Source organism: Ochotona curzoniae, unplaced genomic scaffold, assembly GCF_017591425.1.
Source record: "Ochotona curzoniae isolate NIBS_2020 unplaced genomic scaffold, NIBS_Ocur_1.0 scaffold_4701, whole genome shotgun sequence".
Taxonomy (NCBI): Eukaryota; Metazoa; Chordata; class Mammalia; order Lagomorpha; family Ochotonidae; genus Ochotona; species Ochotona curzoniae.
In genome coordinates, this window is record NW_024467122.1 from 51,095,180 (window position 1) to 51,119,051 (window position 23,872).

A 23,872-nucleotide genomic window follows, 5' to 3' on the forward strand; every position below is an offset into this window, starting at 1 on the left:
CTTTCTTTCTTTCTTTTTTTTTTTTTAATTGGAAAGGCAGATGTACAGAGAGGAAGAGAGACAGAGAGGAAGATCTTCCATCCGATGATTCACTCCCCAAGTGACTGCAATAGCCGGTACTGTGCCTATCCAAAGCCAGGAGCCAGGAACTTCTTTCCAGGTCTTCTACAGGGGTCTGGGGTCCCAAGGCTTTGGACCATCTTTGACTGCCTTCCCAGGCCACAAGGAGGGAGCTGGATGGGAAGTAGAGCTGCTAGGATTAGAACCGGCGCCTATATGCGATCCTGGTGTGTTCAAGGTGAGGACCTTAACCACTACGCTATCGCATTGGGCCCCACTCCCTACTTTCATACTTGTACCAACCATGAGAGAGATGTCATTCATCGGTATTATTTTTCCACATACAAATGGGGATGAGGAGGATCAGAGAGATCATGTTACCTGCCCATGTTATGCAACTAGCAAGGAGTCGAATCGAGGTAGAAACCTAGTGTGTCTGACTAAAAACGCTTGTCTGTGACCATGACCACTTGACTCTATTCTGATGCCCTCCAGGGAAGGACAATGGCCCAACAAATGCAGGAGAATAGCCTCTTAAAAACAGAGGGGCATGGTGTCCACTGAAGTATAACCCAGTCCCTTCCAAGTCCCCCTGGAAACTGTGGGGACCTCTGTAGTAACTGCTGCCAGTGCCCTTCCAGTGTCCCCATGAACCTTGCCATCTTGGTGCTCCTACTCAACCTCTGACGTCTTCTCCACCACTAGAGCAGACTTGGCCCATGCACAGGACAGACTTGGCCCATGCACAGGTCAGGGCGGAAGTGCCAGGAGTTGACACCCCTGAGGAACCACTCAATTCTTAGCTAATATGTATCAGTGGATAATTACCCTTGTGTGCCTGCCTTTTTCACGTGATAAACTTGTGGCATCATTTTACACTCAACACTGGGTCCCCTAGTAGGGTTGTCAGATTCAGCAAATAAAAATGCAGGCCCCTTTAATCTGAACTTTAGAGAAACAACAAATTTTATGGAACATATTGCTCTTTTCCCTTCCTGTTTCACTTCTTCACTCTCCTACAGATATTTCTTGAGGTTGCTTGCAAAATTAACCACCGACGTTAGAATCCTTGCCCAGGGCAACCCAGTCTAGGTACCTGCAGTTGATGAGGGGATAGGAGGAAGACACTGCTGGACTTTGTCCCTCCCCTCTCAGGTTCAGATTCTGGAACCTCTCCCAATTACCCTGGAGTCCCACATAGAAAAAGCGCAGACTCCAACTCATCAACACTCACTCAGCTTCCCCCATCCTTTCTGCCTTCCTCTAGATCAGCTGCTGCCCTTGCCAACCCCAGTGCTGACCCCTGACCCTGCTTGTGGCCCTCTTTGTTTGGGCCCTTAGTGCTTGACCCCAGAGATGAACTGACCGCCTTCCATTTCTAGCAATACATCCATACTTCACCCAGTTAGTCTTCCCTTTGGCCTTCCTGGCAGGGTTAAGTAGCCCCTGCTATGGCTGCCACCGCCTGGGAATAAAGCCTCTGGCTCTGCTGACTCTTCAGGAAATGGACTGGGAAAGGACCAGCTGGACCTTACATTGGGTCTAAGGGGAGTCTGGCTGCTGGTATTCCAAATACCAGATAAAAAAGAATGAAATCAGTGAAGTTAGCACCAGTGACCTGAAATCAATGAAGTTAGCACAATTAACCAAGGCAGCAGATTGATTTGTGGAGGGGAAGGCAGGGGTAGAGAACTGTTTTATCACCAACATGAACACCTTATGACTGGTGCAGGGTGTGTGTGTGTGTGTTTACACAGACAGTGGGGACACTGGGCCAGGACCTCATGCCCAGCTGGCAGCCGCCCTCTGGCCCCGGAGTGGCCGGGGAGGTGCCTGATGACCGCCTCGCACTCTGAGGTGGGCTGCTCTGAGGTACCTTCTTCATACTTGTAGCTCTCAGTGACGTCATCCCGCTCGTCGCTGCGGACGCCCTTGGTGCTGAGGAAGCTGCCGACGGCGTTGGTGGTGCTGTGCAGTCTCTGCTCTTTCCCTCCGTAGACGAGCCAGGACACGCAGTCGGCGTTCACCATGGAAAATGCAAAAGGCGTGTCGTACTTGAGGTCCACTTCCCCTTCCTTAATGGCCCTGACGGACGCAGGCCCGCAGCAGTAGAGGCCTGAGGAGAAACGCGAGAAGCCCCAGGTGGGTGGGGCGAGGCCCTGGTGGAGCGGCCGCTTGGGCACGGGAGCGCTTTGCTTCCGGGAGCCTCACCATTGCTGGTCTCCTGAGGCGTGGCGTCCAGTAACTGCCAGCCCCCATAGCCAGGAGGGAGGTCCCTGCGGGCCATCCAGCACTCATTCCACACGTGGTAATTCCTGAGGGGAGAGGGCAACCGAGTCTGTCATAGGAGGTTAAGGGGGAGGTTGCCCAGCTCATGTTTTTCACTTCCACTTACTTGAGACAGCAATAGGAAGACAAACAGAGTGGAGGGGGAGGGGGAGCGGACAAGAGAGGAAGAAATTTTTTGTCTGCTGGTTTACTCTTCTGTGCTGTGACTATAGTGCAAAGGTTCCCAAAATCTGTGGAAGCTGCAAACCCTTCCTGCTCCCCGCCCCCCAACCCCCACACATATACCAGAGGACCCTGTGGGCCTTTTCTATGTGTATTGTTGGGGACTCCAGAGCCCATCTGGCCCCCAACCCTGTCACTTTGCATCCAGAATTCAGACTAGGGGCCTTCCTGTGCTCAGAGCTCCGAGGCTGAGAACTGGATGGAGGTGACCGAGGGGGAAGCTCAGTGCAGGGCAGAGAGCTGTTAGGATGTGAAGATTCCAACCCCCAAATTTAATATCTTGTCAGCTGCCTTTCTACCCTTTGTTGGAGCTCAAAGGAGTGGTGGGGGCTTAGCCAGCAGCAGACTGTGGCCCCCTGCTTGGGGTGGGGGCGGAAGGGTTTGACTTGGATGTATGGTGCTAGGGATGGACTGGAAGGTTCTCTTACCAGATGCTATCCTTCTTCTTGTTGTCCAGAATCCTGCCTGTGCTGTCGTAATACTCATCTATGACCAGGTTTCCATCTGTGTCGTGGCCAGAGTCAAAGTTGGTGATCACACGGGTGGGGATCCCAAGGCACCGCATCACTGCACAGAAAAGGCAGAAAAATCGCCCCAGGGACTGTGGGCTTGGAACACTGCAGACTCCTGGCCTGAAGGCACATCTGCTGCACACCAGGCAGGAATTGCCTGAACATGGGGTTGATGACATTTTCCACCTCTAGCCCATGTCCTGAGTCCACGGAGAAGACTATGCAAATGTTGGAATGCTGGCCGCTCAGACAAGCATTGCCAGACGGAGCTGACAAAAAGCCGTGGCATCTCCAGGCCACACCAGCAAGGCAGGATCCACCCGTCACCTCCACTGGTGAGACTCAGGGGCCTAACTCAATCTCACTTCTCTCCTGACTGTGGAATCTCCATCTTCAACCCAGACAGCTGGCAATTTCTTCCTTCCTGTTCTTAGGAGCATTGGCTGAGGCCATTGGTTTCTCAGGCAAAATGTTCTGACACTTGGATTCCCACACACCTTCCCCTAGATGTGTGATTTTGGAAGCCTCTCAAAGAAAATGTCACAGATGGAGCCAGGCATGGAAGGAAGCTGGGGTACAAAAACTTAAGGAAGTGAGAGTGTGCCCCTGGGAGGGCAAGCCTGGAAGGGACCGAGGAGCTGTTGTCTTTACCCCTAAGGGGCATCCATTCCTTCTGCTGGCCAGCTTCCTCTCTTCATCCTCTGCCAAAATTGCTGTGCACTGTCCTGTGAAGTATAGCCATGTTGCTGCCATCAAATGCCCCAGGGATCCCTGTGTCCTCAAGTCTAGCAGTGATGACCCACACAGGTTAGGACTAATCTTAACTACAAGGTATACCAGCCAGCCAAAGTGTGATGTGTTTTGCCTGTGTTATCTTTAGGACTACATCACCTGGCAGCTGCAATTATCTCCACTGTGAAGACATCACATCAGAAGCTGAAAAAAGTCACACAGCTGGTAAGGAGCTGAGCTATCACTTAAGTCCTGATATCACTGCTGAGCTTGTAATTAATACTGAACCCACTTCAAGCATTCTAGTATTTTCACCTAATTGTGCATCACATAAATTTCCCCATGTTATCTAATATTTACCCAAAGTAAGATTTCTAGTAGTGGTTATTTTTTAGGCATTTTACTAGTTTTCAGTTTTTCTGCTATTGTGGATAACTCTGCAATGCATATCTTTATAGATAAATCCCAGCCCCACACCCACCCTGGCAACAAATTCCAAGAGGTAAAATGACTACGTAAAAAAATACTTGCATTTCTGGGACCAGCATTATAGTGTATCTGATTAAACCTCTGCCTGTGATGTGGACACCAGTTCAAGACCAGGATTCTCTACTTCTGATCAGGCTCCCAGCTAATGGCCTAGGAAAGCAGCAGAGGATGACTCAAGTGTTTAGGCCCCTGCTTCCACAAGGGACACCTTTCTTTGATGGAGTTCCAGACTACTGTGTTCAACCTGACCCAACTCTGGCCATGTGGCCATTTGGGGAGTGAATCGATGGATGGAAGATTTCTCTTCCACTCTCTGTAATCTGTCTTTCAGATAAATAAATCTTTAAAAATATATAGGTATTTCCAAGGGTTCTCACACATACTATTATCACTTGTTTTGGAATCAGATGGGTTGTAATCATAATTTTCAAAATTGGTTTTTATATTTGCTTTTTTACATGATTTACCTAAAAGGAGAGAAATAACACCCATTCACTAGCTCACTGCTCAAGTATCCACAAAAGCTGAGCTGTGCTGGAATGAAACTGTAATGTGGAGACTCTATCCAGGGCTCCCACGTGAGTGTCAGGGTGTCAAATATTTGAATCCTCACCTGCTGTCTTCTATAACCTGCATTATAAGGAAGTTGGAGCTGGAGGCAGGTATTGGGTATATGGGATGTGGTTGTCTGGACCCCTAGGCCAAACACCTCTTCCCATTCTCAACATCTTTAAGAAAATATTTATACATTTTAGTTGAAATGTTTCATTGTCCACAGATTTTAGTTTCAGTTCATTCTGCATTTTAGCAAAAAACCACTGCAGGCAAGCATGGAGAGTGAGAAAAGAGGGATGCCTTGAGCTCTCCTGAGAGAGGCAGGTCTGAACAGGGCTAAAGAACTAGGCCAGGCAGTGGGCAGAGCTGATAAATGAATTACAGACAGAGGTGACACAGAGCAGCTGCTGAGGGGAGGGTGAAGGTTGAAAAGCTGCCAGTGAAGAAATAGGATATGGGAATGAGGTAAGAAATAGGCATTGTGTGGACATACTTATGCTAAAAGTGTAGTCAGAAGGATGAGCGACACACAGAGCAATGAGAGAATGTGTCCAGGATGAGTGGGCAGAGAGAGAGAACAGGGAGATATATCCCACCCTTCACTGATCAGTTCAGGAATGGCCTCTAGAAGTGTCAAGGGTGGGGCCAAATGTGATTGGAGGATGCTTTTCCACCCTAATAGAGGTCACTGGTCTGGTGGTGCTTTGAAGATCTTGCTTAGATCAGAGCACTTGGTGGGAGACAAGGTGTTTATGTACCTGCCTTTCTGAAGGCAGGAATTGTGTGTTGTTGGTCATTACTGTGGCAGGGCCTGTTTTGCAGATACTTGCTGCATCTTCATTGGATGGCTAACTGTGTGAGGTCTTGGAACTCTTTGCCTATTTTGGTGGTTGGCAGCTTGAACACAGCTCTGTGTGCTCATCTGTCTGTAGAGCACAGGCTTTGACGATGATGGATTTGCACTGTTGCTTTTTTACTTGTGAGAAGCCCTTGCTGGGGGACAGACTAGCCAAGTGGGACAAGATGAAGCTGTAGAGGATCAAGATGGGGTTCTTATACAGGGAGGTGAAACCAAAGCGTTCCTATCAAGATCATGATACTCAGAGCATCACAAAGTCATGCCTGTATGTGTTTCCTGGAGACTTAAAAGAGCTCATTTAATCTCTAGCATCCGATTTCACTCCTATCCCCATGACTCATGAATATGAATAATGTTTTAGAAAAATATACTTATTTGAAAGAGAGAGAGAGAGAATGAGAGATGTCTTCTCTTCATTGATTCACTCTCCAAATGGCCAGAATGACCAAGGAGGGGCCAAGCTGAAGCCAGGAACCAGGAGCATCTTCTGAGTCTCCCATGTGGATGCAGGGCCCAAGCACTTGGGCCCTCTTCTGCTGCTTTCCCTGGGTCATTAGCAGAGAGCTGGGTCTGAAATGAAGTAGTTGGGACTTGAACCAGCAACCATATAGGAAGTTGTAGCAGGTTGTAGCTTAACTTGCTATGTTACAATGCTGGCCTCCAACAGGCCTTAATCCTAGGTGGAGAATTCACTGTCACTAAACATATACTCAGCTGAATTTACTGTTTTTCAGTTTTCCCAATCATCCTTTCTAGTCAAGACATCAAGGTGCCAATCTCTACGCAGCTAATCTCACATAATCCTTTCCACACCCCTCTGATTATCTCGTTTATCAATGAAACACATAAAGCTTAGAGATTATGGTACAGAACAGGGTCCATAGAGCTGTGAGAAATTTCAAGAGGCCAGAAAAAGAGTAAGGAGGCCTTGCAGGACACTCGGCATTGGGTAGAGTCCTCTGAAGTTGTGACTTAATTGTGGGCTAAGTCAGGCTTAACGACTTCTCTGAAGCCACTGTAACAAAACCTAAAACCAAAAAACCTAAACCACTGTAACAAAACCTAAAACCTCCAAATAGGTGATTGACCCATTAGATGGGAGTTCTTTGTCTACCTCTCAAATAATTTTCTTTAAAAAAAAAAAAAGCCCACAGAACATGTAAGGAAACAAAAAGATATGACCCATAACCTGGAGAAATTTAATCAATGAGACTAGATCCAGAAATGACAGATGATGGAATTAGCAGGCAGCAACATAAAATGAGCTATTTTAAATATTGTAAGTATGCTGAAGAGGAAAAAGAGAAAATATGAACATAAAGAGAAGAGAAATGTAAGGAAAAACAAAGCGGTTGGGTGTTCACTCTTCTGGTTAAGATGCCCACATTGTTTGTACCTGGGCTTCATGTCTGGCTCTGATTCCCAATTCCAGCCACCTGCCAGTGCACATCTCAGGTCATTTGGTCTCTGCTACTCACACAAAAGACCTAGATTGAATTCCAGGACCCCAACTTTGACCCAGTCCAGTCCTGGCCATTATAGGCATTTGGGGAGTGAACCAGCAGAGGAAAGTTCCATTTATCCTTTCTCTCTCTCTCTCTACCTCCACTCCTACCTCCCTCCCTCCTTCTTGCTCCCTTTTGAATGAATGAACAAATAAAATAAAAAAAAACACACGCACCAATGGAACTTCTAAAGAGATAAAAGTATGTTCTATGACACTAAAAAAAATACTGAAAAGAATAAAACAATACGTTTTCAATTAGAAAACATTCAACAACAATGTTACATATTAAATGTATTAAATGTTAACCTATTGGAGGAGGAGAATGATAATAGGTTATGAGAGAAAATGGGGAAATTGATTTGTCGTTTTTGAAAAGAGAGGTGTGGGGATAGGTGTTGTGGCATAGTACTTTAAGCTACTGTCTGCAATACCCACCTCCCATCTGGACACCAGTTTGTGTCTGACTGTTCCACTTCCAACTCTCTACGAATGGCCTAGGAAAAGCAATAAGAGATGACCCATTTATTTGTCTGCCACCCACATGAGAGACACATATGGAGCTCCTTGGCACCTGGCTTCAGCCTGACCCAGTCCTGGTAGTTGCAGTCATCTAGGGAGTGAAGCAATGGATGGATTTATTTATTTATTTAAAATAGTTACAGAGAAAGAGAGCACACAACTGAGAATGTGAGCTTTAGAGAGTGAGAGAGAGTAAGACAGAAAGAGCTCAAGCTGGCCTACTGCCCAAATTGCCACACAGCCAGGACTGGGTTAGCTAACGTCGGATCCAGGAGCTCTATCTGGGGCTCTCATGTTAGTGGCAGAACTCAAGCACTTACTCCATCATTTACTGCTTTCCGGGCACATAGGCATGGAACTAGTAGAGAAGTGGAACAGCTGAGACCCAAACCAGTGCCCATATAGGTTGCTAATATTACAGGCAATGACTTTAAATACTATATCACAACACCAGCCCAAATTAATAAATCCTTTAAAAAAAGACACAGATCTGAAGCAAACCAATTATGGTTGTGCTGGGGAATGAGGAATATTCCTAACTTAACTGTAAATAGTCCAAGAAAAGAAGGAAACAAAGAGGGCAAATGTGGCAAAGGACATAGCAATATAATTGGAGGAATGACTAAAAACGCCTTTTGAACAAGTCCCAGAAATGTTCTGGAACCTAAGAAGCAGAGAATGCAACAGTCCTAGACTAATTACAGCAGCTAACACTTAGTTAAGCATGCTGTTTGCCAGACATCTTTCTAAACACTTGTCACATATTAACCAACAACCCTCATAGGGAACATTCCATACAATGTGGATGGCTCATAAATCAATGGAAAATAACGGTCAGTTTGTGCTTAAGCCAGGAATTGCACAAAGGAGCACTTGGACCAGGATCTAAAGAAAACTTAGGCTAACATGATGCACCAGTGCCTTGGCTGAGGTTCCCTCTTGGAGATGCAGGGCTTGGTGAAAACAATGAGAACAAGAGTTATTGTATTGAAGTGAAGATTACAGAGATCACTACCCAGCTGAGTTAGAACAAAATCTTAGATTGGGGGTTTCAAAAAGGTTTCAAGCAGAGACATTACTTAGAAGACCAGTCCTAAGTGAGGTTCCCATAGACCTGAGACATACAAGAAGGGTTTCTTTGGTTGAGCTGTAAAGGTTTAGGCCTGACCCTAAAGCTTCCCATCTCCCACACTGGCTCCCATCCAACTCCCCAGTGCGTCTCCCAGGACCCAGTGCTCTGTTTTGGAGAGTGGAGGATGCTGCCCACAGGCCTGCTCATGGTCACACATTAGTGTCTTCCAGCACTCTGCCAAAGCCATTGCTGTCCCCCATGCCCATGCAGTTGTCAACAAAAGCAAACCACACATGTGCCCAGGAGGCCTAACTTTTTCTTAAATAACCGTCTTGAAAAATAACTCACATACTATCAAATTCAGCCTAGTAAAGTGCATTATTCGGTAGTTTTGAATATATTCACAGGTTGCACATAATCCCCACTAATTCCAGAACATTTCAGCACCCCATATAGAAGCCCCAGAGCCCAGGGTCATGACCCAGCAGGAATAAGCCCGTGACCTCCTTTATGGGAGTGTTGGTTCATGATATGTCTGCTCTGTTTGTAATCCAGCTCCCTGTTACTGCAGCAGACTATCCAAATACCACTCATGTGGGAGAACCTGATAGAGTTCCTGGTTCCTAGCTTTAATCTGATCCAACCCTATCCTGGCTGTTGTGGCCAAATGGGGAGTTTGTGAACCAACAGAAGGAATGCCCTCTCTCTCACTGTGTCTTTCAAATAAATAAGTCTTTAAAAACAAGAAAAAGAAACATCATATCCATCTGCAGTCACTTCCATTATCCTCTCCTTCCAGCTGGAAGTAACCATTGATCTACTTTGCTCATGGATTTGTTAGTCCCCACCCTTTCACTGTAAGGAATCATACAATAGTGGCTTGTAGACATCTGGCTCTTTTAGGGAGAGTTTTCAGAACAGCAAAACACTACTGTTGTGTAAAGGTCCCAACATTTTTCAGAAGTGATCAGCCAGGACAGGCAGAGAGAGTCTGGTGATCAAGAATTCTGTGGGAAGGGAAGAGTCTTGTCCTGAGCACAGGAAGGGTAAACCATGAGTTCTCTGAAATTCCCAAATAGCAAGGAACTAAATGAATGCCAAGGAAATAACAAAAGGTTGTAACAGTGTCTCTCTCCCCAATCTCCTTTGTAAGATTTATTTATTTGAAAGAGTTACAGAGCGACAGAGATCTTCATCTGCTGGTTCACTCACCAAATGGCTGTAATGACCAGGGCTAGGACCAACTGGAGCCCAGAGCCTTGTCCACATGAGTGCAGGGGCTTGATGACTTAGACAGTTCTCTGCTGTTTTCCCAGGCCACCCGTGGGGAGCTGGATGAGAAGCAGAGCAGGCAAGACAGGAACTAGTGTCCATATGGGATGCTGGCACTGCAGATGTCTCTTTACCTGCCACATCATAGAGCTGGCCCCTGTAACTGTGTCTTTGATGCACACAAAGCCTCCTGTGATTTTTCTATAGGAAGCTGAAGGAATATGTTGACACTGTAAAAAGCAATACCAGAAGACATGGCTGCAGAGGGGAGCATGCCTTTCTGAGTCGTACAGAGTTAATTGGTCACTTTAAGTCTCTATTTTCTTGCCTATTAAATAGGTATTTAATATCTGATTTGCAGGATTTATGAATATTTGGAATAGGGAACTGGAGCTGGCACTTAGCTTAGCAGTTAAGATGCTGGTTAAGATTCCCGTATCCCATAGAAGAGAACTTGGGTTCAGATTCAACTTCTGCCCCTGATTCTGACTTCCTGCCAGTGCAGACCCCCTGGGAAGTATGTGTGATGACAATTGAATACTGTATTCCTGCCACATACATGAAAGATCTAATTACATTTCTGGCTTTGACTTTAGCCCAGCTCAGTTGTTAGTAGCATTTGGGGAGCAGACCAATGGATGAAAGATTTCTCTGCCTATCTCTCAAATAATAAAACATAGCAATAATACAACTCAGTCACACTCAGTGTGACTGAAGCTCAGTGGATGCCAGACGGCAGCTGCCAGCAGTGTACATGAAGCAGCTTAGAGGATGGACTGCAGAGCTAGCCACACCTGAGAGTGAGACCAGCTGTGACACTTAATTTGCTGTCCTATAAAATGGAAATGAAAAGACTTGGCTCCCAAGATTATTCAGAGAACCAGATGATATAACCTTAGCTAACACTGGACCCTTATGGTAGCTGTCACTGTTCTAAGCACTCTCCAAGTATGAAATCACTTAATCTTTTCAATAATCCTAGGGAAAAGGCACCATCACTCTCCTCACGCTTGTCATCGCATAGCTGAAAAAACTGAGGCACAACCTCAGTGACTTGCCCGTGGATACTCAGCCAAATAATGCTGGTATTGACAACAGTCTCTGTTGATCTGTAGTGTCCTGCTCCATGTTTTCAATTACCTGGATTCAACCACATTCCAAAAATGTTACATTAAAACCTCCAGAAATTAACAGTGCATTTAAAATTGTACACCATTCTGAGTTACTGTCATGAAATCTTGTCCCCTCCCTCTGAATCCTGTCTGGGAGGTGAATGCATTTGTCCACTGTATCCACATTGATTATGCTACTTGTCCATTAGTCACCTCATTGCCTTCCTGATTATCAAATTGACTATCACAGTTTGACAGTTCTTATTTGCAAGAAACTTATTTATGAATGGCCCCAAAATGCAAGCGTTCTAACATGCTGGCAATTCTAAATATTTCTACATTTTAACTCACTTATGTTTATTTGAAAGGTAGAGAGACAGAGCTCTTCCATCCACTGTTCAAATGCCCACACAGCTGGGGATGTGCCAGGCCGAAGCCAGGAGCCTGGACCTCCATCTGGGTCTACTGGATGGATGGCAGGGATCCCAGTACTTGAATCATTACCTGCTACCTCCCACGATAAGCGTTAGTAGGAAGCTAGATGGAAAACAGAGGCAAGATTTGAACCCAGGCACTTTGATATGGGATACTAGTGTCCCAAGCTGGGTCTTTACTGTCCTGCCAAACAGCCACCTCATCATAACTTCATTATATTAAATGACAGAACCTCAAAAAGTCCATGGAAATAATTAAAAGACGAATTTATTTTGGTGCAAAATTTTTGAAATCCATGTATAATTTTTTCATAATATGCATTTCCACAAGCATTTTTAAGACTCCTATTACTAATGCTAAAATGTTCTATTTTATCATCAGTTACTGAAAATCTCTTACTATGCTTAATTTTGAAGTTTAATTTTCTGGGGTGGGAATTTGGTGCAGTAGTTAAGGACACCCACATTAGAATGCCTAGGTTTGAGTCTTGACTCTGTTTATAATTTCTTTTCTTTTCTTGTATTGCTTTTTGTCTTGTTTTGTTTTTTATTTTTCCTTTTTTGTTTCTTGTTTACAATTTAATCTTCTGGATAATGTGCTCCCAGCAGGTGCTGGCTCACATATGTAAGGCCCTGTACCCACACAGGGGACCCAGATTAGGTTGCATGCTCCTGAATTTAATCTTGTCCAGCCCCAGTTGTTATAGGCATTTGAGGAGTGAACTAGAAGAAGGAAGATATCTATTTTTCTCTATTTTCTTTTTTTTAAAAAGATTTATTTTTTTATTATTTTTATTTAATTTTTTTTTTTTTTTTGGAAAGGTGGATATACAGAGAGGAGAGACAGAGAGGAAGATCTTCCGTCCAATGATTCACTCCCCAAGTGAGCACAACGGCCGATACTATGCCGGTCCGAAGCCAGGAGCCTCTTCTGGGTCTCCCACGCGGGTGCAGGGTCCCAAAGCTTTGGGCCGTCCTCGACTGCTTTCTGGGGCCACAGGCAGGGAGCTGGAAGGGAAGCAGGGCTTCCGGGATTAGAACCGGCGCCCATATGGGATCCCGGGCGCCAGGCCCATATTTTTCTCTATTTTCAACAAATAAATGAAAAATCTTAGATAAATAAATTGATGCATTTTAAAAATTATATTTCCTTAAAAATGCCTGTATCACAAGAAAATGCACAGTCTACTCGTATGTTGGATTTGATTCTCTCCGCAATTTTGATTTTACTTGCTACTGAAAAGGGGTAAAGCTATTAACTCATGCAGTCTGCCTCCATAGTTGGCATGTTTTGTCACCATCTTAAGCTGTCAAATTCTCACACAGTGCCTGGCACAAAACAAATCCCCAGTAAATGTTAGCTGTAAAGTAATAATAATAAAATTGAACATTCTCTGGCAGTTGTATTTGGGTTAAGGAGTTTGATTAAGTCCTTAATTTTAACCTGGGTAAGAGGATAGATGTAAGTTCTTTCCTTTCTCTGTACTTAAAGAGTCCTTGGAACACAGTGCCTGGCATAGAACAAGGACTCGATAAGAGCCAGATGAGTTAACGAGTTTTTCCAAGTGATATATTTATTAGTATAGCACACAGTGGCCCTTCGGGGGAAGACTGGTGCTGATTGCTGTTACTGAACTGGGCCATGTTGGCTTCCCAGGTCACTAAAGGGCCATTCATCTTGTAAACACTTTAATTGGTCTGCTTTCAGGGCCTAATCTCCAACCACTGGCTCCACCTCTTTCATCACCTAGTTCCAGACAGCCACACCCAAACACAGCCCTCTCCCTTTGCACACACGCACACTTGGCCACACATTGGGTTTTTTGATACACGGGAAGCTTCCCTCTCTATCTTACATAAGATCATTCTCTGCCTGTCAGTCAGCAGTCTCGTCCATGCTTCCTGAATGAGTCAGACCTCCAACTGCATCCACATCTCCAAGACTCTTGTATCAAAGCTCCTGATCCATGAGCAACCAGAGCATCCCACTTAAGATAGGGCAGCTTCCAGGCAGGAGGAATAAACTCAGGACTGCATCATCAGCTCCTATGAAGGCATCCTCTAGATCCCCAGTGACAGAAGCCTCTTTGAGTCATGCACAGAGGCTTAGTGCTATCTGTTCTTAGGGATTCCTCCAGAGCGATCACATTTCTCAGACATGGGATCAACACACACACACACACACACACACACACACACACACACACACACAGATTGTATAAACCCTGTCCCATGGGAATTTCCAAACAGGAGGCCTTAGCCCTCCACACTTCCCAACTTACGGGTGAACCTACCCTCCCTGAATTCAGCTGAACAGTCCTGCCTGCAAAAATCGCATTGTACCTCCTTCCTCAGCTAACACAAATAACCACTGACTGTGACCCAAGTCCACCCATAGAGTTGCGTGCCATGAGGCTGAGAACCAGCCTTGACTGGGGGCAGACTAAGAGTGAGAACCAGGAACAAGCTCCTGGCCCTGGGTGAGGCAGAGGGCCTCCTACTGTCACCTCCAGCGTGTGACTCATTTTGAGATGTCACTTCCCTGGAGATTTCCTCCCTACCTCCCTCTGCTGCTTGATCCCTGCCATACACTACCCAGTTTCCATTTGCTTATTTTCTCTGTGTGTGTATTTTAGAATTTCTTTTACTCATGTAGTATTCACTTCCCATCTGAAAAAAAATTTTTTTTTTCTTTTTCCTCCTTATATTCCCTAACTTCCTGAGATGAGTCAAGCACCCAGGCCTTCTGATCTTGTAGCAACTCCAGTTCAAACTCATTGTATTTCAAGCTCATTGCCATCCTGTTCCAATCCTGAGACCTGTTTTACAGCTCAATGCACATTTTCCCTCCATGTGTGTACCTCCATTAATCCTGGTCTCTGTGCTCAGAAAGGGCGCAGTTTGTAAAAATTCTAATTGTTTGACCTCATATTTCTACCTTGAACCTGGGTGATTCCCAGCTAGACTCTGAGGAAAATGTTCTAAAGAAAAGGCAGCCAGTCTCGGGAAGTGAGAGGTTTCCACTCCACAAATCAGGATGGGAAGGTGGACATTTCAGTGGGAATGTCCCCTAGCAGGGACTGTGTGAGAGGAGGACACGAGTGGTTGAGTGGGCCCATCCCCAAGCTGTTGCACTTTTAGTCTTTTCATGGGATCCCTTCCACCTCCTACCTGTGCACATGACAGCAGCAAAGACCCAGCACTGCCCATAGCGCACCGGCTGACAGCCCATGGCATGCCACTGCTTCAGGATGGCCACACTGCCTGTCCATTCTGCAGGGTTGACCCCATCTGAATAATTCTCACTCCAGTTGCCATTGAGCACGCCACTGTCATCATTGCTGTTGATCTGAAGAGAAGCCATGTATAGGGTTAGAAGCATGTTTTTCCTGTACTGTGTGGCTGTGCTATAAAGCCCATGGGCCTGAACCATTACCCTGGACCTCATTTTACTGGGAAACTTCAAGATGAGTTGGGACAGGGAAGGAGAGGAAACCAGCTATTCTGATTTTTGCTCTACTCTCAGTTTATTCTGTTTATATCCTGGAGTTGGGCTTTGGGGGCTTTACAAATGAAATTTAGCATAGGGATGGGAGGGGGGAAACATTTCTCCAACCAGAACCACACTGTCTTTCCCAAAAATACAACATGGAATTAGCAGAGGTGGCAGCCCGCCCCAGCTGGGCTGTTTTCAAGTTCAGCTATGAAAATGCCTTCTCCACATTTTGGCATGAATCTCATCCAGGATTGGTTGGCCGAAGGGCTTGTCGATCCCTCCCTCCTCCCTCCCTGTATACCTTCCTCCCTCCTTTCCTCCCAGATGCAAGGGAGTGGACAGGGCTCTGCACACCCCCCACCCCCAGCTTGCTCCCTTCCTGGGCACACCAGTGATCTCACCATGGCGCACACCACTCTGCTGATATAGACAGGGCTGCCCCGCAGAGCACAGTCTGTGGATGGATCCACATGGAAGTTCAGGCTCTTGTCCAGCAGCTCCAGGCAGATGTCTACAATATTGTCTTCAAACTGCAGGGAAGACAGGCGCAGACAGGAGAGATTCACATGCTGGCATGTTGGGCCATGTAAAGGGATACAGAACCCACCCATCTCCAACTCTGCCACAGTGTTGGAGAAAGACGAGCCCTTTTGGAAGTTAACTGGGACAAAAAGAACCACCTCTCAGGCACATGTGGGGTTCAGAGCTCTGGGTGCCTCTGTCTTATAAATCTCACCCTCCTCCTTCACTTAGAAGTGGCCTGTGTTACCATAGGGTCTTTCTTCCAGTGAGTCTGACTAGCTGGTAAGTCTGTATCTCCCTCTCAATCTCTCAATCCCCAACTCCTTTGGATTTGCTCAGTAAAATTACTTTTCCTCTTCTTCCACGTATATCTGCATATGCTGGTCACAATGGTACCATTCTATGCTAGCACCTGGATTAATAGTAAGTGAGTTATGGAAACTGCCCACTCAAGACAGTCTGGCTCCTTTCCATCCTTCAGGTGTGGTATGAGGTCACCTCCTCCGAGCCCTTCACCAGTCTGAGCCTACTATAGTAGCTCTGTGGCCCTGGATGTACTCCCTGTACTCATTATCCAGTTACATGATAGAGTCAAGGCTTATGTCCCCTGCTTGAGCATCAACTCTGTCTCAGTCCAGCTTTTCTTCCCACTCTCAACCCCAGACCCAGCACAGTGTCCAGCATAAGCTAGATGCTCTGAACACCTTGGCCAAAAGAAAACAAGCAAACACATTTATCCCCAGTAACACTGAACAGCATGTTGAATACAGAGGCTTCTCAGAGCCATCTTGCCCATCAGCATGATCAGTTCACTTTTCTGCTTTAAAATGTCCCTAAAGAATCAAGGCCCCATTCTGTAGAAGGCACAAAAAAGATCCCTTCTGGCCGGATGTCCCTCCTACCCCAGCCTCACGGTCTCAATCCCCACTTGTTTGTCCATGATTGTTGCTCCAGCAATACTGCGTTCATTTCCTCTGCAGCAGGCCAGCCTTCCCCCTTTCCAAACCTTCATGTCTTTGCTCATACTTTCCCTCTGCCTTGGTGGTCTTCTCTGCTGCTTCTCCTAGCTAACTCAATTTAAGGCTCTTCTTTCAGGAATCTTCCTCCCATATCCCCACGTCCAACCCACAGGCCTTTCCCCAGGCTCCCAGAACACTAAGCACCCAGCTCTCATCTTTTGTCCCTCTTCTTCATGATAAGTGACTTGTTGCTGGGTCTGAATCCTCAGGGACTATGTTTGGTTCTTTTTTTTTTTTTTTTTGTCCCTAACACTTAGGTCTCTGCCAGGTACCAGCAGACATCCAATGTATATTTATTGAAGAAAGAAGAAAGGGAAAGACCTAAGGGCTCAGAGAGCAGTAACTCCTTGCTACTGTTCCTCACGAATGACAACAGATACCTGATCAGGAGCTCAAGGGTAAAACGTGACCCCCTTCCCTCCCACAGAGCTCCTGGCACCAGGCTTTCAGCCTAGCAAACCCCTTGCCTGGCTGGCCCTGAAGCACCTGCTGTGGACTGAGCCTGCAGTGAGAGGCAGTCTTTGAGACAGACAGAAGTAGTAGAGCGTTGTCATTCACACGACACTATGCTTATATAGAAAAGTGCAGAATATGTGTAAGAAACCACCCAGAAAGGAACATTTTCCAAGCCAGTGAGGTGGGTGCTTGCAAGTATCCATTTCTGTGATGTGTTTTTCAACTTTTTTCCTTCCTTTAATAATCAGATATTCTGTGAGGAGGAGGATTTATCACAAAGAGAAGAGGCTGTAGTCCCAGGGAGGGAGAGGAATCTCTGCTCCTCAGCCTGATTCTGGCTGAGATGATGGAGGGCCAATTTTAATTAATGTGATATAAGTTGATGCTGGGCTGTGTCACCTGGGGCTGTGAAGATGAAGTGACACAGTGAAAAATGAGACCCTACTATAGCCAGGCTCCATCACCACTATTATGATTGACACCCTCCTCATCCTCAGCTCATTCTTAGTGGACTTTCAGCTACGCAGCCTTTCTAGCCCTTTCCTCTGGGGTCCTGTTGTCCAAAACACACATGATCAGCAAAGAACAGAATTTGTCTTCTCATGTCTGTTCCTCTAACAAGCTGGGATCATAAACCATGCCTTCATGGTGGCATTTGGTCAGCACCGTTCAGCAGTGCTTCCTGCTCCTACCAGTGCCCTCCCCCTCCACAGCCTGATAGCTTACAACCTGAATGGTTCAGGAACAGGACTGACTCACTTGTCCATAATTCCAGGGGCATGGACGGATCCAGTTCTTGTTTCCTTGGTAGATGAAGCCATAGTCGTTCACCACATACTCCTGCCTCTGAGGCTCGCTGTCCAAATAGACAGCATCCCCTAGGAATCAGAGTGGAGAACACAAAGCCACAAAGTCATCTTTCCCTTCCTGCCCCACTGTCACCCTCTGGTACTGTCAAACTGAGTTCTAGAAAGGTCACCTGGTCACAGTATGCTGAGTATGAGAGGCTTGCAGCTTGGGGAGACCATGCTCCCAGTACCAGTAACAGGCTCAAAATGAACACAAAGTGGAATAATAGGAATTGACCTTGGTTTCTTGGTTTGTAATTCACATTTATACCCTAAGGTTGAGCCATTATAAGCAACTTGCCCAAGCAAGTTAACTACAGAACTGGAATTTGAACAGAGCTACAAGACTCCATATTCTGTGTTCTTTCTGCTGTACTCCACTGATCTTGGCCAGAAAAGAGCAAACCAGAACTTAAGTGTTGGCATGAACTCCATAATTACTTTATCTATCTGTGTCACGAGAGAGAGAGAGACTCTATTCAACTGGTTCATTCCCCAAATGTCTGCAATAGCCAATCAGGGCTGGACCAGGCCAAAGTCAGGAGCCAGGTGCTCCATCCAGGCCTCTCATGTTGGTGGCCAGAACCTGAGTACTTGAGCTAGTATCACCTACTGCCTCTCAGGACAGGTATGAGCAGGAATCCGGCAGCCAGAACAGAGTCAAATCCAGGCACTCTGATGTGGGAGGTGGGCATCCCAAGCAGCATCTTTGCTCCTAAGCCAAATGCCTGCCCCTTAGACTGTCTTTTTAAAGTTAAGAACAAACTGAAGATGGTGGGAGCAGGTGACCTCTTTGCAGTGAAATTGTCTGGAAGTCCTGCCTGAGCCAAAGGTGAAGGGGCTGCCACCCTCATCAGATGCAGTCTCAGACACAGCCTGACAGGACACTGGAGTGGGAGGACTCCTTGCTGATATATATCTCACTGGGAACTTGGATCTGTGTGGCAGAGATGTGCAGATTCATGGAAGAGACAACTCAGGTCCCTCCTCACAGCCAATGTCAACAGTGACTAAGATGCAGGATGGAACTTTCCAGCCAGAATCCTAGCCACAGTGGTGGGGCAGCTGTGGATCCTGACTTCAATACCTCCCATTCATTCCTGTGAGGGTCTCCTAGGACTGAAGAGGGACATAAGCTCAAGAAAGAAGTACCCACAAGAGTCCCAGTGCAAGTTTGAAACCCACAGTCTTGGAGTGTGTGTGTGTGTGTGTGTGTGTGTGTGAGAGAGAGAGAGAGAGAGAGAGAGAGAGAGAGAGAGAGAGAGAGAGAAAGAGAGAGAGGCAGAGAGGCACAGGGGAGGGGGAGGAGATGGAGCTGTGCTTCCCTGGTTCAGCAGGCGGGCCTCCTGATCTAGCTGGTGAGAATTTTCAGCCTCCAGGGACAGGTTGAGTCTGGCCTCTGCCCCAGCACACACCAGGACCATTCTGGACTCCAACTTTCTGCCCCCTTTTCACTCTCTCCTCTTGGTTTGTGCCTCACACTGCTCACATGGTCTTTATATATGTCTGTGCACTACCTTGGGCTTTGTAGATAGAAAAGCAGAATATTCACCAAGGTTTTGTACAAGAGAAAAATTTGAAATAGACAAAGGTCCCTAAATAGAGGTCTAGCTAAACATTTGGTTGATCTCAACAGTGGAATAATAATAGTTGTTAATAACGTTCTGGGACCTGCATTGTGGCACAGTAGGTTAAGTCTCTGCCAGCAGTGCAGGCTTCTCATAGCGGAGTACCAGTTCAAGTCCTGGTTGAGCTGCTTCTTATCAAGCTTGCCTGCTAATGTACCTGGAAAAGTAGTGGTAAAAGGCACAGAAAACCCATGGGGTATATCAGGATGGAGTTCCAGGCTCCTGGCTTTGGCCTGTCCCAGCCCCACTCTCCCCATTGTGGCCATCTGGGGAATGAGCTGACAGATGGATGACCTTTGGCTCTCTCTGTCACTCTGTCTTTCAGATAAACAAAGAAGTCGTCTTAAAAAGAAAACTGATGGGAAAAGATGTCCAACGTTGAGTTTTTCATAATTAGAGAATGGTGTGTATTCTATGATCACACTAGTGCTATGTGATATAGACTCACACACACAAACACACAAGCATACATAGTTGATTAAGCATAAAAACCTTCTATGCAAAGAAATGTTGGCAAGGTTGCCACTGGAGAACAGAATTTGTGGACTGGGAGACTTCACTTTTCTCTGTCTTTTTTCTTTTGAGAAAGTGAGAATTGACCTTTTATTTCACTCCATATATGTTCAATACAGTGCAATTCTGAGAATAAAAATAACAGTGCTAACAGTGCTCAGTTAAGACGATTTAGTTCAAAATTCTGACATTCTAACAAGAAGGCAAATAGCAAGGTCTCGTTACCTGAGGAGTTGGAGAGGTTTGTGGGGAGCCAGAATTTGTATGTGAGCCTAGTAGACTGTAGCAGCACTGTTAGAGGCAAAGACCAGGGACCCCCAGTGCCGGCACCCGGCCTTACCTGGGCACCAGGGATTGAACAGCAGGATGAACTCCCCGAGCTGGTAGGCTGTGGCAGAGCCCTGGACGGGGTCGATGTGAACCTTCAGCAGATAGCGTCCCACAGCAGCCACTGGGGGCGCACACAGGCTCACCTCCAGGGACGTGGCCCGATTGTTCTCCAGCGCCGCGATCCAGGGGCTGGGCCCACCGCGACCTGCCAGGCTGAACACGGCCCGAGTTCCTTTGGCCACATCTGGCAGAGGTCCTGGGAGGGAAAGAGATCTGTGCTTCTATCGGTAGCGACCTCGCAACCCGCGGAGGAATCTCCCCGTAGGAGCCAGCAGGGCCCTCACCCGTCTCAGCCACAAAGATGATGTTGTCCAGGCCCGGCTGGAAGCCGCGGTTCCTGAAGTATAGCGTGATGACAAAGGCCTGGCCCCGGCGCACGAGGAGGCGGTCCACGGCGATCTCCTCCGTGTGGTGCCGCACGTTGTTGCGGGAGCTCTGGAAGTCGGTGAGGGCCAGCTCTAGCCCTGTGATGGGTGGTCATGTGCAGACCAGAGAACAGAGCTGAGGGCTTGCTCTAGCTCTGTCCCCCACTTACCCGCTGTGCCAACTTGCAGCACTGGCCGAGTCTGTCTAAGCCTCAGGTTCCATGTTGGGAAAATAGAAACCATAATACGTGTGTGGTACCATTAGCACAAAGATTAATGTAAACGGTGCATGCAAGTTTCTCTTCCCCCTGCCTTCCTACTTCCCTGGCTCTCCACCTCCTCCTGTATGCCCTTCTGGAGGGGAGTGACTCTCTACCCCTGCCCAGCCACCCTGGTGCTACTCTTGCAGACCTGGCTAAGATGGATTGCTCCTTTCAGTCCATCATCAGTTTCACCTAGTATCCATATTTTCTAGAGAAAAAAATCGTGTTTATTTGAAAGGCAGAGTGACATAGACACCAAGAGAGATCTTCCATCGTCTGGTTCATGCCCTAAATGCTCCAACTGATTGCAGCTGGACCAGGCTGAAGTCAGGAACTAACAACTCCACCTAGGTCTCTCACGTAGGTGGCAGGAGCTCAAGCACTTGGGTCATCTTCCACTACTCTCCCAAGCACATTAGCGGTGAAGCAGGCATTCAAACCAGCACCCAGATATGAGATGCTGACATAGCATGTGGTGGCTTGGCCTACTGTGCCAGTGCTGGCCTCTGATACCTGCTTTTTTAGACTTAACATCTCATTACCAAGGTGCCAGCCACTGAACTAGGAGCAAGACCCTGGGTTAACTGACTTTTTTTTTTAAGATTTATTTATTTATTATTTTATTTTATTAGAAAGTCAGATATATCTAAAGGAGAAGAGACGGAGAGAAAGATTTTCCATCTGCTGACTCACTCCCCAAGTGGCCACAATGGCTGGAGCTGTGCCCATTCGAAGCCAGGAGCCCAGAGCCTCTTCCAGGTCTCCCATGTGGGTGCAGGGTCCCAAGGCTTTGGGCCGTCCTCGACTGCTTTCCCAGACCACAAGCAAGGAGCTGGATGGGAAGCAAGGCCGCCAGGATTAGAATCGGCACCCATATGGGAGCCTGGCACATGCAAGGCAAGGACTTTAGCCACTAGGCCACCGTGCTGGGCCCAGGGTTAACTGACTTTTGATTAACATCTCTTCTTTCAGCAATTTCGTGACTCTCTGATCACCAGTAGTGCTAAATACTTTGGGAACTTGAATCGGGTTGTCAAAGTAGCTGCTACTCCTAGCCTTCTGCAGGAGTCTTTTGTTAAGCAGACTGACCTCAGGTGCCGTTTGGCCAGACTGATTCCATTCCTGACTTCTCTGCTTTTGACCACGAGCCCAGTCATTTGGTGGGCTCACAGCCTTTAAATCACAGTTGGCTCAGTCTGTATGCATTCCTTTGTCACCAAGACCCTTTGCTGCCTTGATTAAAATATCTCTGTTAGGGGATGGATGGTGGGAGTTGGGGCTGGTATTGTGGCACAGTGTGTTAAGCTTCTGCCCAAGGTGCAGGCATCCCATATTGGAGCACTGGTTCAAATCTCAATTGCTTTGCTTATGATCAAGCTCCCCACGAATGCATCTGTGAAGGTAGTAGATGGTGGCCCAAATAGGAAGACACAGATAGAATTCTTGGCTTCTGGTTTCAGATTGGCTGAACCTGTGAATGGGAAGTGAACCTGTGAATGGGAGAGCTCTTTCTGTTTCTCTGTGTCAGCATCAGAAAGTGAGAAGACAGCCCACAGGTGAGAACATATGTATAAATCATTTATCTAGCAAGGTATTTATACCCAGAATGTAAAATAAACCTGTACAATTAATTCTACAATGAAAAGACCAAAAAGCTGAAATTTAAAATATTGGCAATATGGGGGTTGATGTTGTGATGCAGCAGCATCCCATATCACAGTGCCAGTGTGAATGCCAGCCATTCCGCCTCCAGTCCAGCCCCCTGTTAACACACCTGGGAAAGCAACAGAAAATCGCACAAGTGCTTGGATTCCTGCCATCCCAGATGAAATTCCAGGCTTCTGGCTTTGACCTGGCCCAGCCACAACCATTGTAGCCATTTGGGGGAATTAACTAGGGTTAGAATATCTCTTTCTTTGTCACTCTGCCTTTCAAATAAATAAAAAGTAGATAAATCTTTTTTTTTTTAATTGGAACTTTATCTGAATAGACATTTTCCTAAAGAATAACAAAAAGCCAATAAAACCACTAGTTATTAGAGTGGAAGCAAGTAAGATACTATTTCACATTCACTAGGATAGCTTGAATAAGAACGACAGGTAATAACAAGTGTTGGTGAGAATGTAAAGAAATTGCAATCCTCATACATTGCTAATGGGATAAAGTGGTGCAGCACTTGAGAAAACTGCCAGGCAGCTCCTTAAAATATTAAACATATGGTTACAGTAAGGCCCAGTGATTCCATCCCTAGGTATATACCCAAGGGAAATGAAAACTAATCCACGTACCTATATATGTATGTTAATAGCAGTAACAATTATAGAAGCTGAAAATGGAAACACCCAGAGTCCAACAACTGATGAATGGATAAACAAAACATGGTTGTTCAGTCACAGCAAGAAACATTGAAGAGGCTATAACATGGTTGAGTCTTGAAAACATCATGCTAAGTGAAATAAGTCAGGTCTTATAGGGTACATCTGGTGAAACTCCACTTACTGGAATTGTCCAGAACAGGTAACTTTACAGACAGGAAGTAGAGTACCATGTGCCAGGGGCTAGGAAATGTGGAATAGGATGTGACTGATAATGGAAATAAGATTTCTTTTTGAGATGGATGAAGGTATCTGTGACCAGTTGGTGGTGGTACATACAGAAAAGCCACAAACTGTTCACTTGAATCAAACTTCATTGGTATGAATCACATCCAGTAAAGCTGTTACTATACGAACCAAATC

At 46.3% G+C, this 23,872-nt stretch overlaps 1 protein-coding gene and 1 long non-coding RNA gene across 3 annotated transcripts in view; one reads left to right on the forward strand and one right to left on the reverse strand.

Moving 5' to 3' along the window:
* Positions 1–23,872, reverse strand: part of TGM5 (transglutaminase 5) — a 29,375-nt gene that overhangs the window by 2,903 nt on the left and 2,600 nt on the right. Inside the window, exons 2-9 of one of the 2 annotated variants that reach the window (XM_040969031.1) lie at positions 20,791–20,970; positions 20,457–20,702; positions 17,887–18,005; positions 15,532–15,660; positions 14,806–14,983; positions 3,000–3,138; positions 2,272–2,375; positions 1,937–2,176 (exon numbers count right to left, since the gene is read on the reverse strand). In XM_040969031.1, the coding sequence (XP_040824965.1) occupies positions 1,937–2,176; positions 2,272–2,375; positions 3,000–3,138; positions 14,806–14,983; positions 15,532–15,660; positions 17,887–18,005; positions 20,457–20,702; positions 20,791–20,970 (1,335 nt within the window). The remainder of the gene's footprint in view (positions 1–1,936; positions 2,177–2,271; positions 2,376–2,999; positions 3,139–14,805; positions 14,984–15,531; positions 15,661–17,886; positions 18,006–20,456; positions 20,703–20,790; positions 20,971–23,872) is intronic. The other variant, XM_040969032.1, reaches the window with a different exon arrangement.
* Positions 837–22,697, forward strand: LOC121148753. Its single transcript, XR_005882586.1, has 3 exons — positions 837–2,202; positions 3,029–4,040; positions 22,595–22,697. It is a non-coding gene; the product is annotated as an uncharacterized LOC121148753 (long non-coding RNA).